This window comes from Diadema setosum, chromosome 8, assembly GCF_964275005.1.
Source record: "Diadema setosum chromosome 8, eeDiaSeto1, whole genome shotgun sequence".
Lineage (NCBI taxonomy): Eukaryota > Metazoa > Echinodermata > Echinoidea > Diadematoida > Diadematidae > Diadema > Diadema setosum.
The window spans coordinates 32,934,267-32,953,265 of record NC_092692.1 but is presented as its reverse complement, the minus strand read 5'-3'; the positions used below and the strand labels follow the sequence as shown (position 1 = coordinate 32,953,265).

General features: G+C 37.5%; 1 protein-coding gene across 3 annotated transcripts in view; it reads left to right on the top strand.

The window, feature by feature from the left end:
- LOC140231972 (neuronal-specific septin-3-like) overlaps positions 1-18,999 on the top strand; it is a 97,012-nt gene that overhangs the window by 60,112 nt on the left and 17,901 nt on the right. For all 3 annotated transcript variants that reach the window (XM_072312123.1, XM_072312122.1, XM_072312124.1), the window contains one exon: positions 13,122-13,295. In XM_072312123.1, the coding sequence (XP_072168224.1) occupies positions 13,154-13,295 (142 nt within the window). In that variant the 5' untranslated portion in view covers positions 13,122-13,153. The remainder of the gene's footprint in view (positions 1-13,121; positions 13,296-18,999) is intronic.

Here is an 18,999-nt window from a genome sequence, read left to right as displayed (position 1 = left end):
TTTGTCAGGGAAGCTAGAGTGGTGATAGATGGTGGACCTACAAATGAATTGAAATTCATGGGGATGTTAGGATTGCACGACTCCTCAAATTGGCACCGCTAACAGCCAATCTAGAGAGATGGATGGATAGATATATAGATAGATAGATAGATAGATAGATAGATAGATAGATAGATAGATAGATAGATAGAGAGAGAAGGGGGGGGGGGGGGGGGAGACACAAATACCGGACATGTGAAAGTGCTGGAGCCGATGGTAAATGATGAGGGTCGCTGGCATCAAAAGAGAGCCAACCAGGAAGGAAAGGAGGTGGATTATGTCTGGTGGAAAGGAAGAGGAAAATCCATGATCAAATTCAATATTGTAAGCTGATAGGTTATTAATTAGAAATAGAGGATTTTTTTTTTTTTTTTGGAGTGATGATCATAGAATAGAAGATGACAAGATGGAAATCAACAAAAACTTGATCAGTGAATAGAGAAGCATTTGACAAAGAACCTTAATGCACATCCTAATGATGATTTGTGACCCGCTACAACAAAAAGGTCCGAAAGTCGCGCACGGTCGAAGCCGAGAAAATCGAGTTTGAAGTCAGAGCATTAAAATTGGTCAAAACTTATGATTTTCTGATTTTGATATATTATTGGAGTGTAACATGTTTTCTATCATCTGTCGAAATTTTGAAGCAAAATGATCAAAGGAAAGATAAAAAAATAGCGTTTTTGTAGGCCATGTTTTTTGGCGTTTCAACGAAGCAGAAACTGGTTCGAAAATTTGGATTGAGCGCCACAGATAGGTTCCGCCCCTAACAACAACCAGAGTGATCTCATTGGTCAGTTTGCTGCTTGCTGCTAATCGAAGCGTGAAGCTCGCACACTGCCCAGTCGACTGGTGTGCGGGCGGGGTGCGCTATGTTCAGCCGCTTCTCACATCCTGGTCACTGATTGGTTGGCGAGGAGACCGCCGACGCTGATGTGCTTGAATGAACTCTTCGGGGGTTGCTAGGGCTTACCTTCTATTGTCCAGAGGTGAACACTGACTTGCGTGTCCCTTGATCGCGATTGCGTCGAAAGGAAGACTTTTAGGGCGCTTTTCTCGAAACAGTGATTTTCCAGACGTCTCGACATGCTCAGTTTTAAACATCGATATCTCCGCAGCCGATTGTTTGTATAAAATGTGTTATATATTAATCTAAAGCAGAAAGATTGGGGGATTATATTATGCAATTTTCAAATAATCGACCTCGCCCGACTTTAGGATCATTTTGTTGTAGCGGGTCACATTTTTTTAGCTTATAAAAAAATCCAATAGATGATTGATTATTGTACAGGTCGAATAAAATGCTAATGCAGTCCAACCTCTGTTATCCAGCCATGTCGGGACCAGTGCCTGTCCCGATAGGCAAATTTGGCCGAATAAGGGAGAAACAATGTTTGCGAACATGTGAGTACAAATTGGCTGCCGACCCAGTAGTAGGCAGTGTGCAACGCTGCATCACAACAGTATAATTTCATACTTGCATACGTAATATCATAGTCACAAAATGGAAACTTTTTATTGAAAAATCCATGACATGTTTCTGTAGGGAATATCATGGCTAAATTGCGTGAGTTTTGTAGGAGGTGTAATTGTACTTTACATCACTTTTTTCTTTGCCTTCACTACTCAGAGGCATCCGGGTAATAGAGAAGTCCGGACAAGAGAGGGCCAGATAATCAATGTTGGACTGTAACACTAACAGACTTGCTAGTCAAGATATCTCCAATCATGAGTAAAATTATCTCCAAGTTGCTGACGGAGGTACATTGTATTAGATGAGAGCGCTGTGTGTACACAGCTGTAGAGAGATGGTTTCGTCCATCATGGAGTAAAAATAATCTGAAGACAGGAAAGAGTTTGTTTGTTCTGCTCTGGTTCACCTGGTGCATTGTGTACACTTCTCTTGATTCCTGAAAGCTTGTGTTCTAAAATGAGTATCAAACCGTTGTATTCGTAGGATATGACCTTTCATAAAGCCAATCAATATCACAATCGTCAATGTAAGTGTGGGCTATTTTAGTTCAATACCTACATAACAATATAGAATCAAGTTTGTAGAAAGTTGCATTTAAACTATTATAATAGTGGAAGGAATGATGATTATTGTTTATGTTTGTAAATGATTTGCTTTTTCGTAACGTCTTGTGGTGAGAATTTTTACGTCATAATTTATTGCATCTTGGTGATAAGAATATGTTAATAATCTTAATGCCATAATTCAGTGTTACTTTTATCCACAATGTACACCATACCATTCAAAAATCAGCCCTGCCCCTTCAGGGTACACATTTTGTTTGGTATGACTTATCCCTTGGTACACATAGGCTTCCTCCAAATATGTGTGTTCAGACTCGGAGAGAATATATACCTAAGTATAGGAACCCATGCTTGAAGATTGAGAAAAAAACCAAGACTACGTGTTTTAAAAAATTGTATGTCTGATGTTTTAAGCTGAGAAAGTATCGGTATTGCTTTGTCCATGCTTTAGAGTGGAGTAAAAAACAAAACCAACGTTGCTTGTTGTATATTTGTGTGTGTTTTGTTGCAGTATTTTGTCTTTTCAAGGAAATCTCTTGTCCTTACCATTCTAACAAAATAGATCTAATTGTCATTTAATGTACATATCGTAACTTGCATTCACCATTTAGATTCTGAGATGTGTGCACTTTCGCCCTCCTAATGAATGATACAGTCGTAACTCCTGTAAATAAGGATGCATTGAATTACCAGAGAGAGAAACCAGGATATACAGTGCAAAGCCCACAATGAAGTGGCCATTCTAATAAACTTTACCCCATTGAGAATGAGCTGGTTTTGCTATAACACTTGAAGTTTCCCATTGATGCCTGCCCGAGTATACTTGGGACTAGTCTGTAGCTCTTTATTAACCATTGACTGGTAAGCACCTGCTTCCGCGTGCCCTCGACCCAAGTTGTCAATATTTTGAGATGACAAACCGCATCCTATTTTTATCATTCAAGCGAAACTTTCCATAATCGAAGTAATGATTTTAGATTGAAAACATAAATGCATTGTGCGACATGTATATATGTAAGTTTTAATCCTTTGTATCAGGAATAAGGTCCCGTGAGCACATATTATATAATACATATAAATAGCATTTTCACAATCTGGTAGAGAACAGATTGATAACTTGAAATCTCTCTCATTAAAATAGCTTTAAAATTGTGTTTTGTCTATCATCAAGTGTTGAAAATTCAAGATGGTTACTGTACGAGCTGAAATTTTCGCGTACAGATATTTTCGCGAATTGCTACTTGGAGGACATTTTCGCATGTTGTTAATTTCACAGTTGTGAGGGTCTAACTGTACTGAGTTATTTGTGTGTTGTTATTTTCGCATGTTGTTATTTTCGCGGTTCAAAGGCGATTCGCGGTTCAAAGGCGATTCGCGAAATTCGCGAAAATAAAACCAACGCGAAAATTTCAGCTCGTATAGTATGTACAATTTAGAATCTTTTAAATGTGAACATCACCTAAATCCAATACAGGGAAGTAAACATTTCTCTCTCCCACTTCCCTGTTGTCCAAAGCAAGTTTCTGAGTTCACATGCATAGAAAAAGCTATATGTATGTCATATGAAAATTACTATGCCTACAGGAAGGCTTTTGGGAGATCGTACAATTAATCCATTACTGGACCCTATCCATGTTTAAGATGGTTTACTTTGGACTTCCTCCCAGAGTTTAGGGATATAGTCAATCGGATGGGGGGTCAACGAAACAGGAACTAGACCTAGTCTGCACTTCCATACTTTTGGAACTCCATATGGTTTGAGGGTACTCCCAGTCCAGCTGGTGGTTGTTAATGAGCTCAATTTGTACTTCTTCCTTAAACCAGATGCACTCTACAATGAGAACTATAGTCACATTGAGGAAATATGGGTAAACAGATCAAATTTACTCTCAGAGTACTTACCGACTTTGGGTATGACACAGTTTAAGTGACAAATATCAGGTGCTCACTGTATTGTGCCTTGGACTCCATCACCTATGTGACCGCCCAATTCAAAACCAAAAAAAATAAATAAATAAATAAATAAAAATAAAAATAAAATAAAAAATAAATAAAAATAAAAGATAGGTGAAAATTGATTTCTACTTTTCTATGTATTTTTAAAGATTAAACTCTAAGCTTCAAAATGATAGATATAACTTGTTGAAATTGGACCAGATTAAATTATAAGCTTCAAAATGATATATAACTTGTTGAAATTGGACAATCTAGTAACTCATTCAAATATGGTGATTGAAATAAGAGAGAGTTATTAGAGGTGCCGTTTCTTAGAAAAGGGACAAAAATGGATTTAAAGAGTGGGATCACTCAAACTTGTTCTGCAGAAGGGTCAATAAAGACATGTTCTATTTCCCAGTGAAAACAGGCATGCTTGTCTGAAGAAAAAAAAAATATGGTCCATAATTCATGACCTTGATTTTGGTTTTGCTTTAAAGCTGCCAAGTTTTGACAGTAGGTAGAGAAAAAAAAAAATGTATTCTGCCAGTGAAGACAAACTTTAAAATAAATAGTGATTTGAGGTGGTCAACCCAAAATGACCTAATATTAGTCCATTACATAGAATCATATATCTGTGACTTTTTGTGGGTTTTGAGCTGGACATTCACATGTTGAGCTTGAATTTACAGCTTTAACTTCCTGTCCAGAAGTGATGACAATGAGGTTGCACACATGAGATAATGGATAGATAGTGTGTGATATATTAGTCAACAGTTTGTATAACTGGTATGTTATATCATGCAAGAGGAAGGAAAAGAGGGTCTTCAGATTAAGACTATCGGATACCAGGATGTAAGTTGGATTAGTTAGGCAAAGGATACATTTCCCTGCGGAAATCTGGCGAGAGTGGTAGATATCAGAGGCTGAGGAGGTGACAGTGACAAGAGAGGGGAAATACGATGACCCAACATTTACCAAATGCCACATGTCAATTGGTTTCCATGGAAACCATGAAAACGGTGTTCAGCATACAGAAGAAAAAAAAATGAAGCGTGATGATAGATTGGATAAAGGAAAGAGTTGGACAACTACCTTTAGTAACTCATTCAATCCCATTGGCAATGTGTCTGGATGAATTCGAATCTAATGGGATCTTACATGTATGTCGATAGTTTTGAAAGAGTTAATGCTGTTTAGAGTGAAAGTCATAGAATCATTTAGTGTTAAAGAACAGCGGTGCAGAGGAAGTGATGAAGCTGCAGAAATATAGACCTTTCTTTCATAGTCTTTCATCTTTTTCAGCTCTTTCATCTCATAGTCATTGTATGATATGTACACAAGCGTATCTCACTTCCCTATTGAGGCTTTATACAATATTTTCTCTGCAGCTACTGTACATGTAGGTGTGCTCAAGGAGGTATATATACATGTGCTATCAGTATATTTGATATGTGCCCTTATATTTGATCCATTCCACTTGTGATGCGTACTACTAGTTATATCTCATATATCAGACAAGTATACCATTAATATTAATTTGAGAAGTAGGTGGCAGGTACTTACACCACAGACTTGGATTGACCTACGTGTTAAAGACGAGTCCCGAGTGTGTCTCAGTCAGGTGTCTATGGGAAATGTGTGTTGTAGCAATATCAGCTTGTCCTCGACAGGTTAACGCCATTCTGGCATTCTCCTGATGAAAGCCCCTTGACTTACATGCACATGGTGTGAAACGAGACCATTGTGATTTTAAAAATTTGCTTTTGAATTCATTTGTTTGAAATGACTGCTGATTATGTATTGAATGCATATAACGTGTGAGCGAGCATGCACAGGACCAACAGCTTTGAGTTCCCTCTGTTGTAGGCAATGAGGATATTGCGCCTTGCGGATGAGCTCACTAGCGGTATCGCCAAAGGACATGGACCCGTGTCTCAGTATCTTTAAATCCATTTGATTGGTATTGATGCTGTTTTTGCATTTTCTAGGTTTCTAATTTACATTTCTCCCCGTGCAGGGTAATACTGCAGTGAATTACCTTCATTGTGATTTTGATTGTTTCAGTTTCAACCAATTTTCCTATTAACTCCATTACTTTCTCCCTTTTACTTTTATACTTCCCACCCTCTGGTACACCCCTTCTTTTTTTTTTTTCTAGAATGTATCTGCCCCATTTCTATCTTCTCCCAGCTGCACAGCTTGCTCCAAATCCACACAGTTTGATTTCTACTGTCTGACTGATGAACATGATCCAGAAACCGAAATTGACAATTGCATCCCAAATTCTCCCTTTCTCTCCCCCCCCCCCCCCCCCCCCATGTTGTCTGCCACACATGCTGGCAAGATTGCCTACAAACACTGGCATGTCATCGGATACATCAAAGCATGTTATTGATATTCTGGCGAAATATGCTGCCCTAATGGCCGTCATGCTCATGTTACTAAGCTGATTGCTGAAAGTTTCTACCTGTCATGACCCTTGACCCCAAAGTGCAAGGAGGGCTTACTAGTGTTCCAAAGTCCATAGAATCTGAGTCAGGGAAACTTTAAAAAACTGAGACATCTCGGGAAGTCCAATTTTGCAGCATGAAAATTTTTTTTTTCTAATTTATTTTTGTCATCAGGGAAGGATGCATTGTAGACATGTAAATCATCAGTTACTGAAACAATTTTATCCCACTCGTAACAGACATATACAGGCTGTATGTGTGTAGGTTTTTTTTTTTTCTTTATGTACCCCTGTTTGGATTTCATATGGAATATAAGGAATTGTAGCTCTTGAAACTTTTGATATGATCTTAATACTTTATTAGGCAGTGAAACATTGAAAGACTATCTCAAATAGCAAAGTGCAATTGTCCCTTTTAACATATTAGATGGGTGTCATAAGCAAGAATGTACAAAAGTAGAAGAATAAGTTAATGTAATATTTCACTCTCTATGTTTTGTTGTAGTGCACCTTTAAGGTTTAGAGCTAACCGCACTGCAGGTTTCCACTGTCTGCACTGCAAGAAATCGGCGTTGAGCTGAAACACAACTCTAGATATAACTTTATGTCATAAAGACTCCAACCTTGAAAAAAAATCCAGAAAAGAAACTTTCACTTTCACAAGAATTTCTATAAGGATACAAACTGGTAAATCTGCTTGTTGATAGATGTTTAAACATGAAATGATTGCACAGTGGTTCTTTGCAATGATATACATTTACCCATTCATTTGAAAGGAGGAAGAGGTATGAACTGACCGACTTCTTTGATAGTGGCTCGTACTTGTAACTGGAGTATATGTACTTTTGTAAGGTTTCAATGGCATATTAAAATAAAGTTGAATGTGTCTATAAAGTGTGGGTAATAAACTCCTTAGAGTAAATTTGTTAATGCATTACAATATAAGATATTCACTTTCATTGAAACCTATAGCAAAATATTGGCATCTAATTTCTCACATTATTCTGCATTAATGGTTGATGGAGCAATGCCAAGGGCTCATACTGGTATGCTGGAGCAGACTTTCAGAGGATGTGTGTTCCAACATTATGAGAATAATGACCTTTAAAAACATCATCTTTCAGCACTATTTTGCCAATTTTAACCAAAATTTAGGTCATCCTGATGGAAGTTTATAAACTGGCTTCATCCTCCAGTGAATACTCTGGGATTTTGGCATCAAATTTTGCTCTGTATTTTTAGTCAGTTGTAGCTTGTGATTGCTATCTCCGCAGCAGTAGTGGAGAAGCATCACTACAGCAGGTAGCTGGAAATATTATTTCGTGATAAGGATCAGTGATGATATCATAATAGTGATGAGAGACGATCTGATTAAAGTTGCCAAAATTGTTACCTTTCATACATGGCATCTGGGTTTTTCGGGAAAAAAGTCAAGTACTTTTTGTAGGAGGGCACGCTTTGCTTCCAAATATCAGAACTGTACTAGTTTAATCAGGATATAGTGTGTGATGACGCAGGGAGTGATGGACATGACATAATATTTTTGGTAAGAATGATGAGTAAAAAGTAACTCCTCAGAATTTTGGTCTAGGATTGTAGAAAAAGGAAACACCATGAGCATGACTGTATTGACAATGATTTATCATTTGCCTCATAACACAAAACCCAGGGTTTATACACATGTATATTTCTAGAAAGATAATATTTTAAGTTACAGGCCCAATATCTTTGCACAAATGCGCATTGATTTATTTATGTGTATTCGATGTGCTTGAAGATGGGCTTGAAGGAAACGTATAGTTTTGGTTGAGACCTAATTTCAAGTTTCTGACATTTTTTTTAAATGAGATAATGGAAACCTCTCATGAAATGTGAAAGGGCGTGTAATTCTCTGTGGAATTCAACATTTATTTGATGAAAATTGGTTTGGAAATGGCTGAGATATCCAAAATAGAGCAATTCTAATAAAGTGTGGGACCCACCTTTTATTACAATCACTTTGTTTTACTTTGTTTTTGGATGTTTCAGTCATTCCAAACCTGATTTTCATCAAATAAACTTTGAACTCCTCTTAAAATGGTATGTTCTGAACTATTTCAAGTGTTTTCTTGGTATCTTGCAAAAAGTTAAAAGCCCAATTCTCATCACCACCATTAATGTACCACCCCTTTTACAGTGCATTATGGAGATTTTCCATAAAGTTGCTAGCATCATAATGGCATGGTTGATTCACATATTTAAAGAGTTATTAGAACTTGCCAGTAATCACTATGATCTAGCCATGATTCATTGTGACTGCATGGTATTGCTCTTAATAACAGATTACCTCTTCAAGAATAAAGTTTTAAGAAAAAATCTCTACCCATGTACGTGTAATAGATTGTGCAGCATTGACGTGGCATGATAAATTTTCACACTGAATGCTAATGGGCACAATAGTGCTCACAGACATTACCAATAATTCATGTGTGAATGTATACTGTCATTATACACTTTATAGAACCTGTTTGCAGGCTTTGCCAATCGCATTATAGGTCCTGAATAGGATAATATTAACTTTCCGAATGTTTGAAGAGGGACAGAATACCTTCTCTTTGGTACGGGACATTACTGGAAACCTAATCTTTTGTATTGACATAGATTATACAGATGCATTGAAGTGGATTTCTTTCATTGAAAATTAGTTTATGAGATACCAGCAGTATGTCCATGAAAGCAACTGAACCTGATGACAGGGGTGTCCCACTTTTTATGCCTTGGGGCATTCATGACTTCTGAATGACCCTTGCTGAAAATGGATACCTTGTTCCACTTGACAATAATTATTTGCATTCGAGGAGCAGGAAAAAGAATGTAAACCACTGTAAGAATAAAGGAACGGGATTGTAAACTTTCAGTTTATCTAGTAAACAAAAATTCACAGTAAATGAAAGCAAGAAAGATATTATTCAGAGGGGTGAAGGTTCAGGTCAGGTGCGAGTTTCTTCACTTTGTAGATGACAGGTTCGAGTCCCACTGGTTCCCCTTTTTCCGACATGTTTGTTAATTTACAGATCAGCAGGTGTGATCTTAACAAATTTAATTTGTAGAGGGAGAAAAAGTGAAGAAACTCGCACCTGAAAATTCACATTCTTATGCCTAAACCTTGTTTACAGTTTGTTGAGTGCTTGATAATAAGCACAACTTTAGGTGTTTTTTTAAAATAACAGAAATATATCAGCTTTTGTCAAAACATTGCCTGCAATGATGGGATAAAATCATGATTTCTCAGTGCAAAATGTGTCTCAAAACAATGCATAATGATGTATTGACTGTGATTTCATGAGAGGCTTTAGCAATAAAGATGTGTATAATAATCAACATCACGGGGATTAACATCTGATGTAACGACAATAAAGAAATTCATGTTTGTATTGTTATTACGTGTCACATATGTAGAAACTAACTGATTCTTTGACACTTTGTCCCATAGAACTCAGGTTATCTTTAGGATGCACTGGGTTCATTACACTCGTATCACTCACTGAATTCTTGGCAATACAGCGGAAGCGTGCCGGGGAAGAAGGGAAAATTTCTTAGATTATCATGAGAAAATGGGCCAGATCACGTTCACTTGTTGATGTTGTTGGGTGGCGGACAATGTTATGATGTCCTCGGGATGCAGAGAATGTGCTCCTGCAGGGGAAGGATAGAGCACTCTTGCTCTGAAACAAATCTTTGGAGTTTATCTCTCGCTCAAGAGTGCTCCTAGCCTAACAGGTATTGTAATATCATAACTTTTCATTTAACATTACGTTTGTCCATACCCCACTGGCATTATTACCTTTTTCTTGGGGGGGGGGGGGGTCAGGCAGTAGTTGATTACCCCCACGAAATATTACTCTGCATTTTTGTGAGCAAGTTTACAAAGGAAAGCAGTTGAATGATTTTGTACACATATTGCTTTGTAAGGTAGCAGACCACTCACTTGTACTTGTACACATATTACAATGATTTAAGTTATGAACACTAGCAATATCACATTATTGCAAATTTCCTGTGACTGGTTTCCATAGCAACTGAAAACAAGCATATTCGGGAGAAAACACTGTATTTTTGAGAAGGCAGCCTTGAATATATTTCGTACTGCATAGAAATGATATTATACATAGTAACAGAGGCAGTTGATACATCTACAGAGTTATATGTTTGATTTGATAGGCTGGCTGATTGATTTGTACTGTAAGATGAAGCCCATCCATGCTGCCTTCCATGGGTGATATGTAATATGCCAGCCAGGTGTTTTCTTGCACTGAACATTCTGCTGGTAGTTGCTTGAATGCATTGACTACCTGTCATGGTATTATATAAAAAAACCCGTATGTATATCCGAGTAGTTTTATCATTTCATATACTTATTAAAGAACCATGCAGTGGGTTGTGTTTTATAAACATAGCCACTATTGTGATTTAGTCATAGCTAAGAAAGAGCTTAATGTTTGTTGCTAGTAAATTATGAAAACACATCATACAAACATACATATCAATTGGTTTGTTTCAAAAGTGGCCTTATATACCCATTTGGATATCTTGAAATGATTCTCATTAACTTTCATCAGATTTCCCCTATTCACTTCTTGTTTAATAGTATTCAATTTATTCATATACTCTCAATTCACATAATGACTTATTTATTGAGGAACATTCTCCCTGTGTTGCTCCCCTCCTCAACTCTCCCCTCTCTAGGTTCTTCTTTTGACTCACAGCTGATGCATGGTGTTACCGCAAACCTCTCTTCCTTATTAAACACCACTGTGCAAGCTTTCAAACTACAGATCATTTATTTTTTGTTGTTCATGATGATCCCACACATCTTATTTCATGTCCAGTACTATTCTGAATATGGCCTTGGTAGTTCTGTAATTTGGTGACGATGTTCTGTTCTATTTTATGCGTATTTGATTCACCAAGGTTGTTTGTTTGTACAGTGTAATCCTTGTTTCTTGTTCTCAGAAATGTTGACAAACTTTAATCATGTATAATTTGTGCAGTGATTTATCTCTGTGTTGGAATCTTATGTAAAAAGCACATTCCAACCCAAAATGGTAAACAATCTTATAAGGGATTCGTAAAGTTTGCATTTCCATTGCTCAATGTTTCAATGCAAAGTAGGCGGATTGATGTTGGTGAATGAATACTGGGTAAAATCAGCCCGGCTCTGGGTATGTAATATTTGTCAAGATTTCCAGGGCAGTAAAAAGATTTTTAAAAGAATGGGTGAGGTTTTGGTTTGTTTGTTTGTTTGTTTGTTTGTTTTTCATGAGGGAAATGGTGAGAGAGAAAAAATATTGCTATCGATCTTGGGGTGCAAGGTGCCCTATACAGTCAAGACATAGGGAAGAAGGAATGAATAAAGGTAGGAGAAAGGGAGGAAAAGAAGGAAGGGAAGATAGTGGGAAGGCTATCATTGTACACATGTTTCATAAGCAAGCTCCATTTAACCCATTACCTCTCAAGTATAAAACTTTACATGCATTGTCATTCATGTATTTCCTTCTCCACTCCCATAACCAGTGGATAACTTGAAAGCATTTTGAAGCATTTTTAAAGCAACCTTCCCTTTAAAGGTAGGGGATACCTTTTACAGACCTCCCAAAATGCAGCAAAACATTAAATATGAACCTCAGGGGACTTGTTTAGGCCACTGCTGAGAAATTTGGAAGTCAACAGTTATCTACAATTTGAATAATGCACAAAACTCAACTACTCAGTAGTTTTGTGTGTCAGCCACACTTAAGTCCTTTTTGTTGCAGTCTTCTGTATCTTTTATCTATAATCACAAATCTAAAAGTATAAGAGCTGATGTAATAACATATCGAGTGTGTGGCAAGAATGTATATAGAAATGTTTGTAAGTTTTGATGAACTTTCTTCACAAAATATACATGATGGACACACATGCAGTGCATGGGTCTGCAAAGGTAGCCTAGTAATGTACTGGAATTTACGGTGAGCCCCGAAAAAAAATTCAATTCAAAATCTAACGGTCAATAAAAATGTACTAAATGTTACCTTCCACTTTCAATACTTTATGGGAGTTTCTAAAATGATACTCTCTTCAACATACCACTGTATTTATACAACTCTTCATTTAAGGAATGCAAATGGGATTCCCTACCTTTAAATCTGGAGGATGCTAAATATGCAAGACCGCAATATGCCTACTCTCTCTGTATACGTGCAGTGCGTGGTGTCTCACCTAGCAGACACACAGTCAGGCACTTATTAAAACTCACTGGGGATCTAAAGGCAGTATATCGAGCAAGATAATACCTGCATATTTTAGATGTGTTGATAGGACAGAGTGGGAGAGAAATGAAGCAACTTTGGTAAAGGTGTAGAGAAGGCTTTATGAAGACACCTTAAAATCTACTTGTGAGGATTGATTGTGATATACAAAGCTCCCTTCATCTCCAGCAGCTGAATGAGAAACAGATCAACAGTGTAAGAGACTGTCTTTTAACACTTGAAACTCTGATATTGTTATAGCGAAATTGTTGGAAAGTTCATCCACTTTTCAGGTATACTGCTGATGACGAACAATTAATGGCGATGTGTTGATGTGTGCTCTGCACCAGTGAATTTATTATGGGATTTTTATTTTTTCGTTGCGCGTACAGGTGTGGTGAAATTCTCGGAGTTTGTCGGCATCATGTCGGAAGCGATGTCTCAGACGACCCAGTGGGGCTCCCTCAAGACGGAGATCAACGGCTACGTGGGGATCGACACCATCCAGGAGCAGATCAGGAAGAAGGCCTTGAAGCGGGGATTCGACTTCAACATCATGGTGGTCGGTGAGCACTGGGAAGGGGTTTGTTGGCATGGGCGGGGTGATGGAGATTATCTTTCTTTTTATACATTTGTACAGTGAAACCCCGTTATAACGAGGTCCGTGGGACCGGCAATATTACCTCGTTATAACCGGTACCTCGTTATAACCGTACGCATCAAAAACAACGAAAAACATAAGCATGACGTCATATACCCATCAATGAAACTTAAGAACATATCCTTTGCGTTGTTATTACACAATTATTGAGCGTTATTATTGAGAGAATAAAGGGAAATTATTTGTGAATTAGACGAAGAAATAGGGGCTGAAATGATAAGTTAATTCTTTATTGTAATTCTTGTTTGTTAAGCTTTTTCAAATAAACACCAGCGCAAATATATAGAGGAACATACAGGCCTTGTTTACCGTAACTTGCTAGGTATTTTTACGCTGTTGGTGCCCAGCGGGAATGCGATGTTTTCATGAATCATTTCGGCTGTAATCTTGTACAATGTATGATCGTTGCACCCAAATGGATAAAAAATGCGTTCTTTATTTTCTTCCGAAAATCTCTTCGCGTTTTGTACGACCATTCTTGAAAAATATGCGACAGGATTGAATGTGGGAGGTTGTCATCCTTTTTACGCAATTCTGTACCTGGTAGACCATTCCGAAAGAAAGAAAAAAAATCACCATTGTGAAATGCAGTGTTGAAATTGTGATAATGAACAAACCCAGATCTATTCAAACTAATAAATGTGTTTGTTTCTTTTTCTGATTTAGGTTAACATGCGTCATTCAACTTTTTTACGCTACTGTCACCTGGCGAGATCGCGATGATTTCAAAGTAACATAAGTGCGTTGTTTACCGCGGGAATTCGATAATTTCATGAATCATTTGGCTGTAATTTTTATACAATGTATGATCGTTGCGCTCGAAGGGATTAAAAATACGTTCTTTATTTTCTTCCGAAAATCTCTTCGCGTTTTGTACATCCGTTCTTGAACTGTTGAATGCGTTTGTTTCTTTTTCCGAGCACCGATTAAGTAGGTTAACATGCGTTATTTAACTATTTTTACGCTACTGTCACCCGGCGAGATCGCGATGATTTCATCAATTATTTTGGCTTTAATCATAGACACTCATTTTTAAATTATCATTCGTTAAATGATAATGAACAAATCCAGATCTATTCAAACTAATACATGCGTTTGTTTCTTTTTCTGAACACCGATTAAGTAGCTTAACATGCGTTATTCAACTATATGTACTCTACTGTCACCCGGCGGGATCGCGATGATTTCACTAATTATTTCTGCTTTGATCACACACTCATATTCGAATTATCATTTGTTAAATGATAATGAACAAATCCAGATCTATTCAAACCAATAAATGCGTTTGTTTCTTTTTCTGAACACCGATTAAGTAGGTTAACATACGTTACTCAACTATTTTAACGCTACTGTCACCCGGCGGGATCGGGGCGATGATTTTATTATTTCGGCATTAATCATCCAAACTCATATTTGCTAAAAACCAGCAAAAGAACTGGAAGTCGGAACTAAAATTGGAAAGGATATAATAATGAGTTGCACACGCATTCCAGTTGTCCATTTTTGGTCACAATTGTCGCTACATGAAAAGTTTTTGAATGTGTTATCTATTTTTTTTTTTCTCGTTGCGCTGTGGTCTGACCTCATATCACGCACTCGTTTCTCGCGAAAAAGAAAATCGAATGATTATGTTTAATAATTTAGTAGGAACATCGGAAGGTATTCCTGTGTCTTATCGCGTGATTAAGAAGAAAACATGGAAGGAACGGTTCTCTTCAAAACGGGAAAAGACGTGGATAGCGTGAATTCGGTTTTCAATGTTTCATTTGTCGCGTGTTTGAAAGCGGCAATTTGGTCAAGAAATGGAACCTCGTTATATCCGATCAAAATGCTTATGTTTTTCTTTATCATGATTTACCGAAATTGTCCTCGTTATAACCGGAATCTCGTTATAACCGAGCTCGTTATAACCGATTCGTTCTGCCATAGGTTTACACGCAAAGGAAAACGGGACCGACGCGATCACCTCGTTATAAGCGGTTCCTCGTTATAACCGAACTCGTTATAATGGGGTTTCACTGTACTGTAAATCAGCGCATCAGAGCAATTAACCCCCCCCCCCCCCCCCCCCCCACAATCACCCCCTGGCTAAATACTGGCTAGTGATAAGGTCAGAGTAAAGATAAGGGTTAGGGTTAAGTTTAGGGGAAGAGTTTGGGTTAGGAGTAGGATTAGATTCAAGGTTATGATTATGGTTAGGGTCAGGAGAAGGGTCTTGCCCTACAACCCAAATCAGGCATATTGAATTGTGCACAATGATCCAAAAGGCACATTGCATTTCGTATGTGTTATTCCACTGCTCTTGATCAATTGTATAGTTTTAAAAAGAGAACATAGGTGTAGATGATGTACTTTCAAGGCTTAGAGTAATTGATTTGACGGATTGAAACATTTCATTGTGAAAGTTGAGATATGGTCATTATTGATGTTACATAGGCCTATATTAATGGTTGGAATGTGGCTGTGCGTGAATTTAGACTTTCATTGTTACACACACATTACAGCATGTTGCCAGAAGAAGCGTAATGGTAAATTAGTTTACATGTATGTATTCACAAGGTTTGTGAGGCAAAACCATACCAGTTGATAACACACTATCCTTTAATATTCCACATCAGCTTGTCATTCTGGCAACCTTTAACTTTGATTTGCGTACAAATATTTGCTTACATCTACAAGAATATTTACTGAGGTAATGCCTGCATTGCACTGACTCTATACAGTGTATGCAAGGAAATCATCATACAGCCTGTAATGGGAAAAATGATCCTCTAACTCGCTGGGACATTCAGTGGGAAGGAAAGTTGAGAGGTAGCCAGTGGAGACTCCATATCCCTCTCATAAACTCAATTATGCGGATGAGTATCTGCATTATCAGAGGGGCATGTGCAGTTGCCATGACGATAATCCATCTTTTCCAGGCTTTTTTTTTTCTTCATATGGGTATTTGCGGACGAAAAAGAAACTGTGTGCACTATTTTCAAAAATTGTTAATGCAATTTTTATTGAATTGTCTGCATTACTCTTATGGGGATAATTAGGGGTGCATTTGTGACAGGGATACCAAAGAGGGAGGGGTTTGAGGTACATGTACAGTAGACAGTGTAACTCCTATTTCTTCATCTTGAGGTCATCCTCAAAGAAGCGGGAAGATCTGAGCGCGTCTTGATCTCCATTAACTGATTTGAGCTGTATTGTGACCGTACCCCTTACCCTGAAGATATTTGGATGTTTGTGCCCCATAATTGGGTGCGATCGCAGCCATCGGTGTGTCCATTCGTCAGAAAATTGCCCCAAATCCGCCGAAATCGAGGCTAGCCTGCATTGACGCAAAGTGCAGGGGAATGAATTCCCACCAGTTAATTCTGATAAATTCTAGATAGATGTGTTGAGAAGACAGACTGTGCATTGAGTGTCAGCAATCAAGGCAATTACATCTATGACATTTGGTAGAGGAGTATGTTCAGGACATTCAGGGCAGTTCACAAATTATGCACAGGTCTGTCCCCAGTTCTATAAAACAGATGATGCACATGTCTGATTGTGCATCAGTAGGAATTGTTCGCATATTAGGGATGACTATGGAATCTTCGCCAAGTGGATTTAGACCAAATTCCATATTTAACATATATGCACACTGTTCCTACTGACACATAAAAAGACATATATATGTGCATCATCTGTTTTATAGAACTAGGGACTTTTTTGTCAATCTTTTTTTTTTATCATAACCTGATAGCAAAGTTTCAACACACCAAATTTCCTTTTATACAAACCATTCTTCCAGTAATCACAGGATGCATCGTTAGCTCAGCCAATATGCATCTCGATTGTAATACTGAGTGCACAAACTCCTGCATAGTGCATGAATTCTTGCTAGGAGGGCATATAATAACCTATAAGCAGTGGCAGATCATAGGTGAGGCAAAATTAATACACAGCTCTCGAACAATGAGATTGCATGATTTTCTCTAAATGTTCCAGGGATACTATGTTATTCATTCGTCACGGATTTGTGGACATCATTCCAGAATTAGAATGATCCAGGGCACAGTATAGACATGTCTTAAGTAAACAAACACAATTGCGTCAGACAGACACAATAGCAACAACATTTGTACAACGGTAGCTCTTTTCTTCAAACCTGCCTGGAATGCAGAAAATGTTTCCTGCCCCAAGGTTACTCCACACTGTACTTTGCTTTATACTTCATTCCAGTCACATTTCTCACCAAGTATTCATTCAGAAGAATGTTGCTCTCGGCCAACCTTCAGTTTCAGATTATGATTGTGAGCACTTTATACTCACACATGGGGAATTTCTGTTTGGGTGCCATTGGGATTAGAGGTCCATTCTCATTTCAAAATATGACATCAAAAATGAGGATGCTAGCATTCCTTTCACATTGCAATGAAAACTTTGAAGCAAAAAAAAAAATACAAGTTTTGTATTGTTTTTTTTTTTTTTTTTTGCTACTGCAATGTACATTTGCACTTACACCTAGCAGTGTGCTTCACACAGTAGATATATCTTGTAACTGTATGTCATAACACCACAGAGCAGCCCGTCAGCTGGCTGCACATGCAGTCTGTGTATGGCTACAGGGAGGAATATAAACATTAGAGGGGGGATTTTTTTTTTTGTGTTGCAGATATTGCAATATTTCTGATGACATTTCCCATTGCAAATAATGTCAGAGAGAGACAAAACTCTTTCCCCCCCCAAAAAAAAAAAAAATTAAGGAATCTTTTCAGATCTTCTTTTCTCATATTGTATTAAGCTTGTATTGAGTGATAAGCTACAGTAGTGCTATGTGTAAGTTTATAGATTAGTGATTGAATGAAAGGTGAACTTGTGATATTCAGGTGAGACCCGTGGGTCACTTGTTTTATATCTCTTTCTCTAACAAAATTTCTTTAACTCCTAAAGGGAAAGTATAGTTTTGGTTGAGACCTAATTTCTGGTTTCTAACATTTTTTGGTGAGATACTGAGAAACCTCTTTAAATGAAACTTGAGCATGTCATTCTATGAGGAATTCAACGTTTATTTGATGAAAATTGGTTTTGAAATGGCTGAGATATCCTAAAAAGAGCGATTCTGATAAAGTGTGGGACCCACACTTTATTACGATCGCTTTGTTTTACTTTGTTTTTGGATGTTACAGTCATTCCAAACCCGATTTTCATCAAACATATTTTCACTTCCTCTTAAAATGGTATGCTCTGTACTATAATTTTCTTGGTATCTCGCTGAAAGTTAAAAGCCCAATTCTCATCTCCACCAATACTGTACCATCCCTTTAAAGTGTATGAAAGAATGTTATGTGTTACCTTATCTTTTGATGCATTCTAGCTGCTTTTCTTCCACCTACATATCCTTATACTGTAGATTCATGTGTGAATCCGCATACTTTCTTTTTATCTACGTTGTATCTATCCACATGTGTCCGTGGCTGTTGTCAACATATCCACCTACTCAATTTTCTACCTCTCTGCCTCTTTGTCTATCTTTTCATCTAGTCATCTATTGATTTATTCATCTATTGATCCCTTTATTGATCTATTCATCTATTGATCTATTGATCTATTGATTTATTCATCTGTCTATC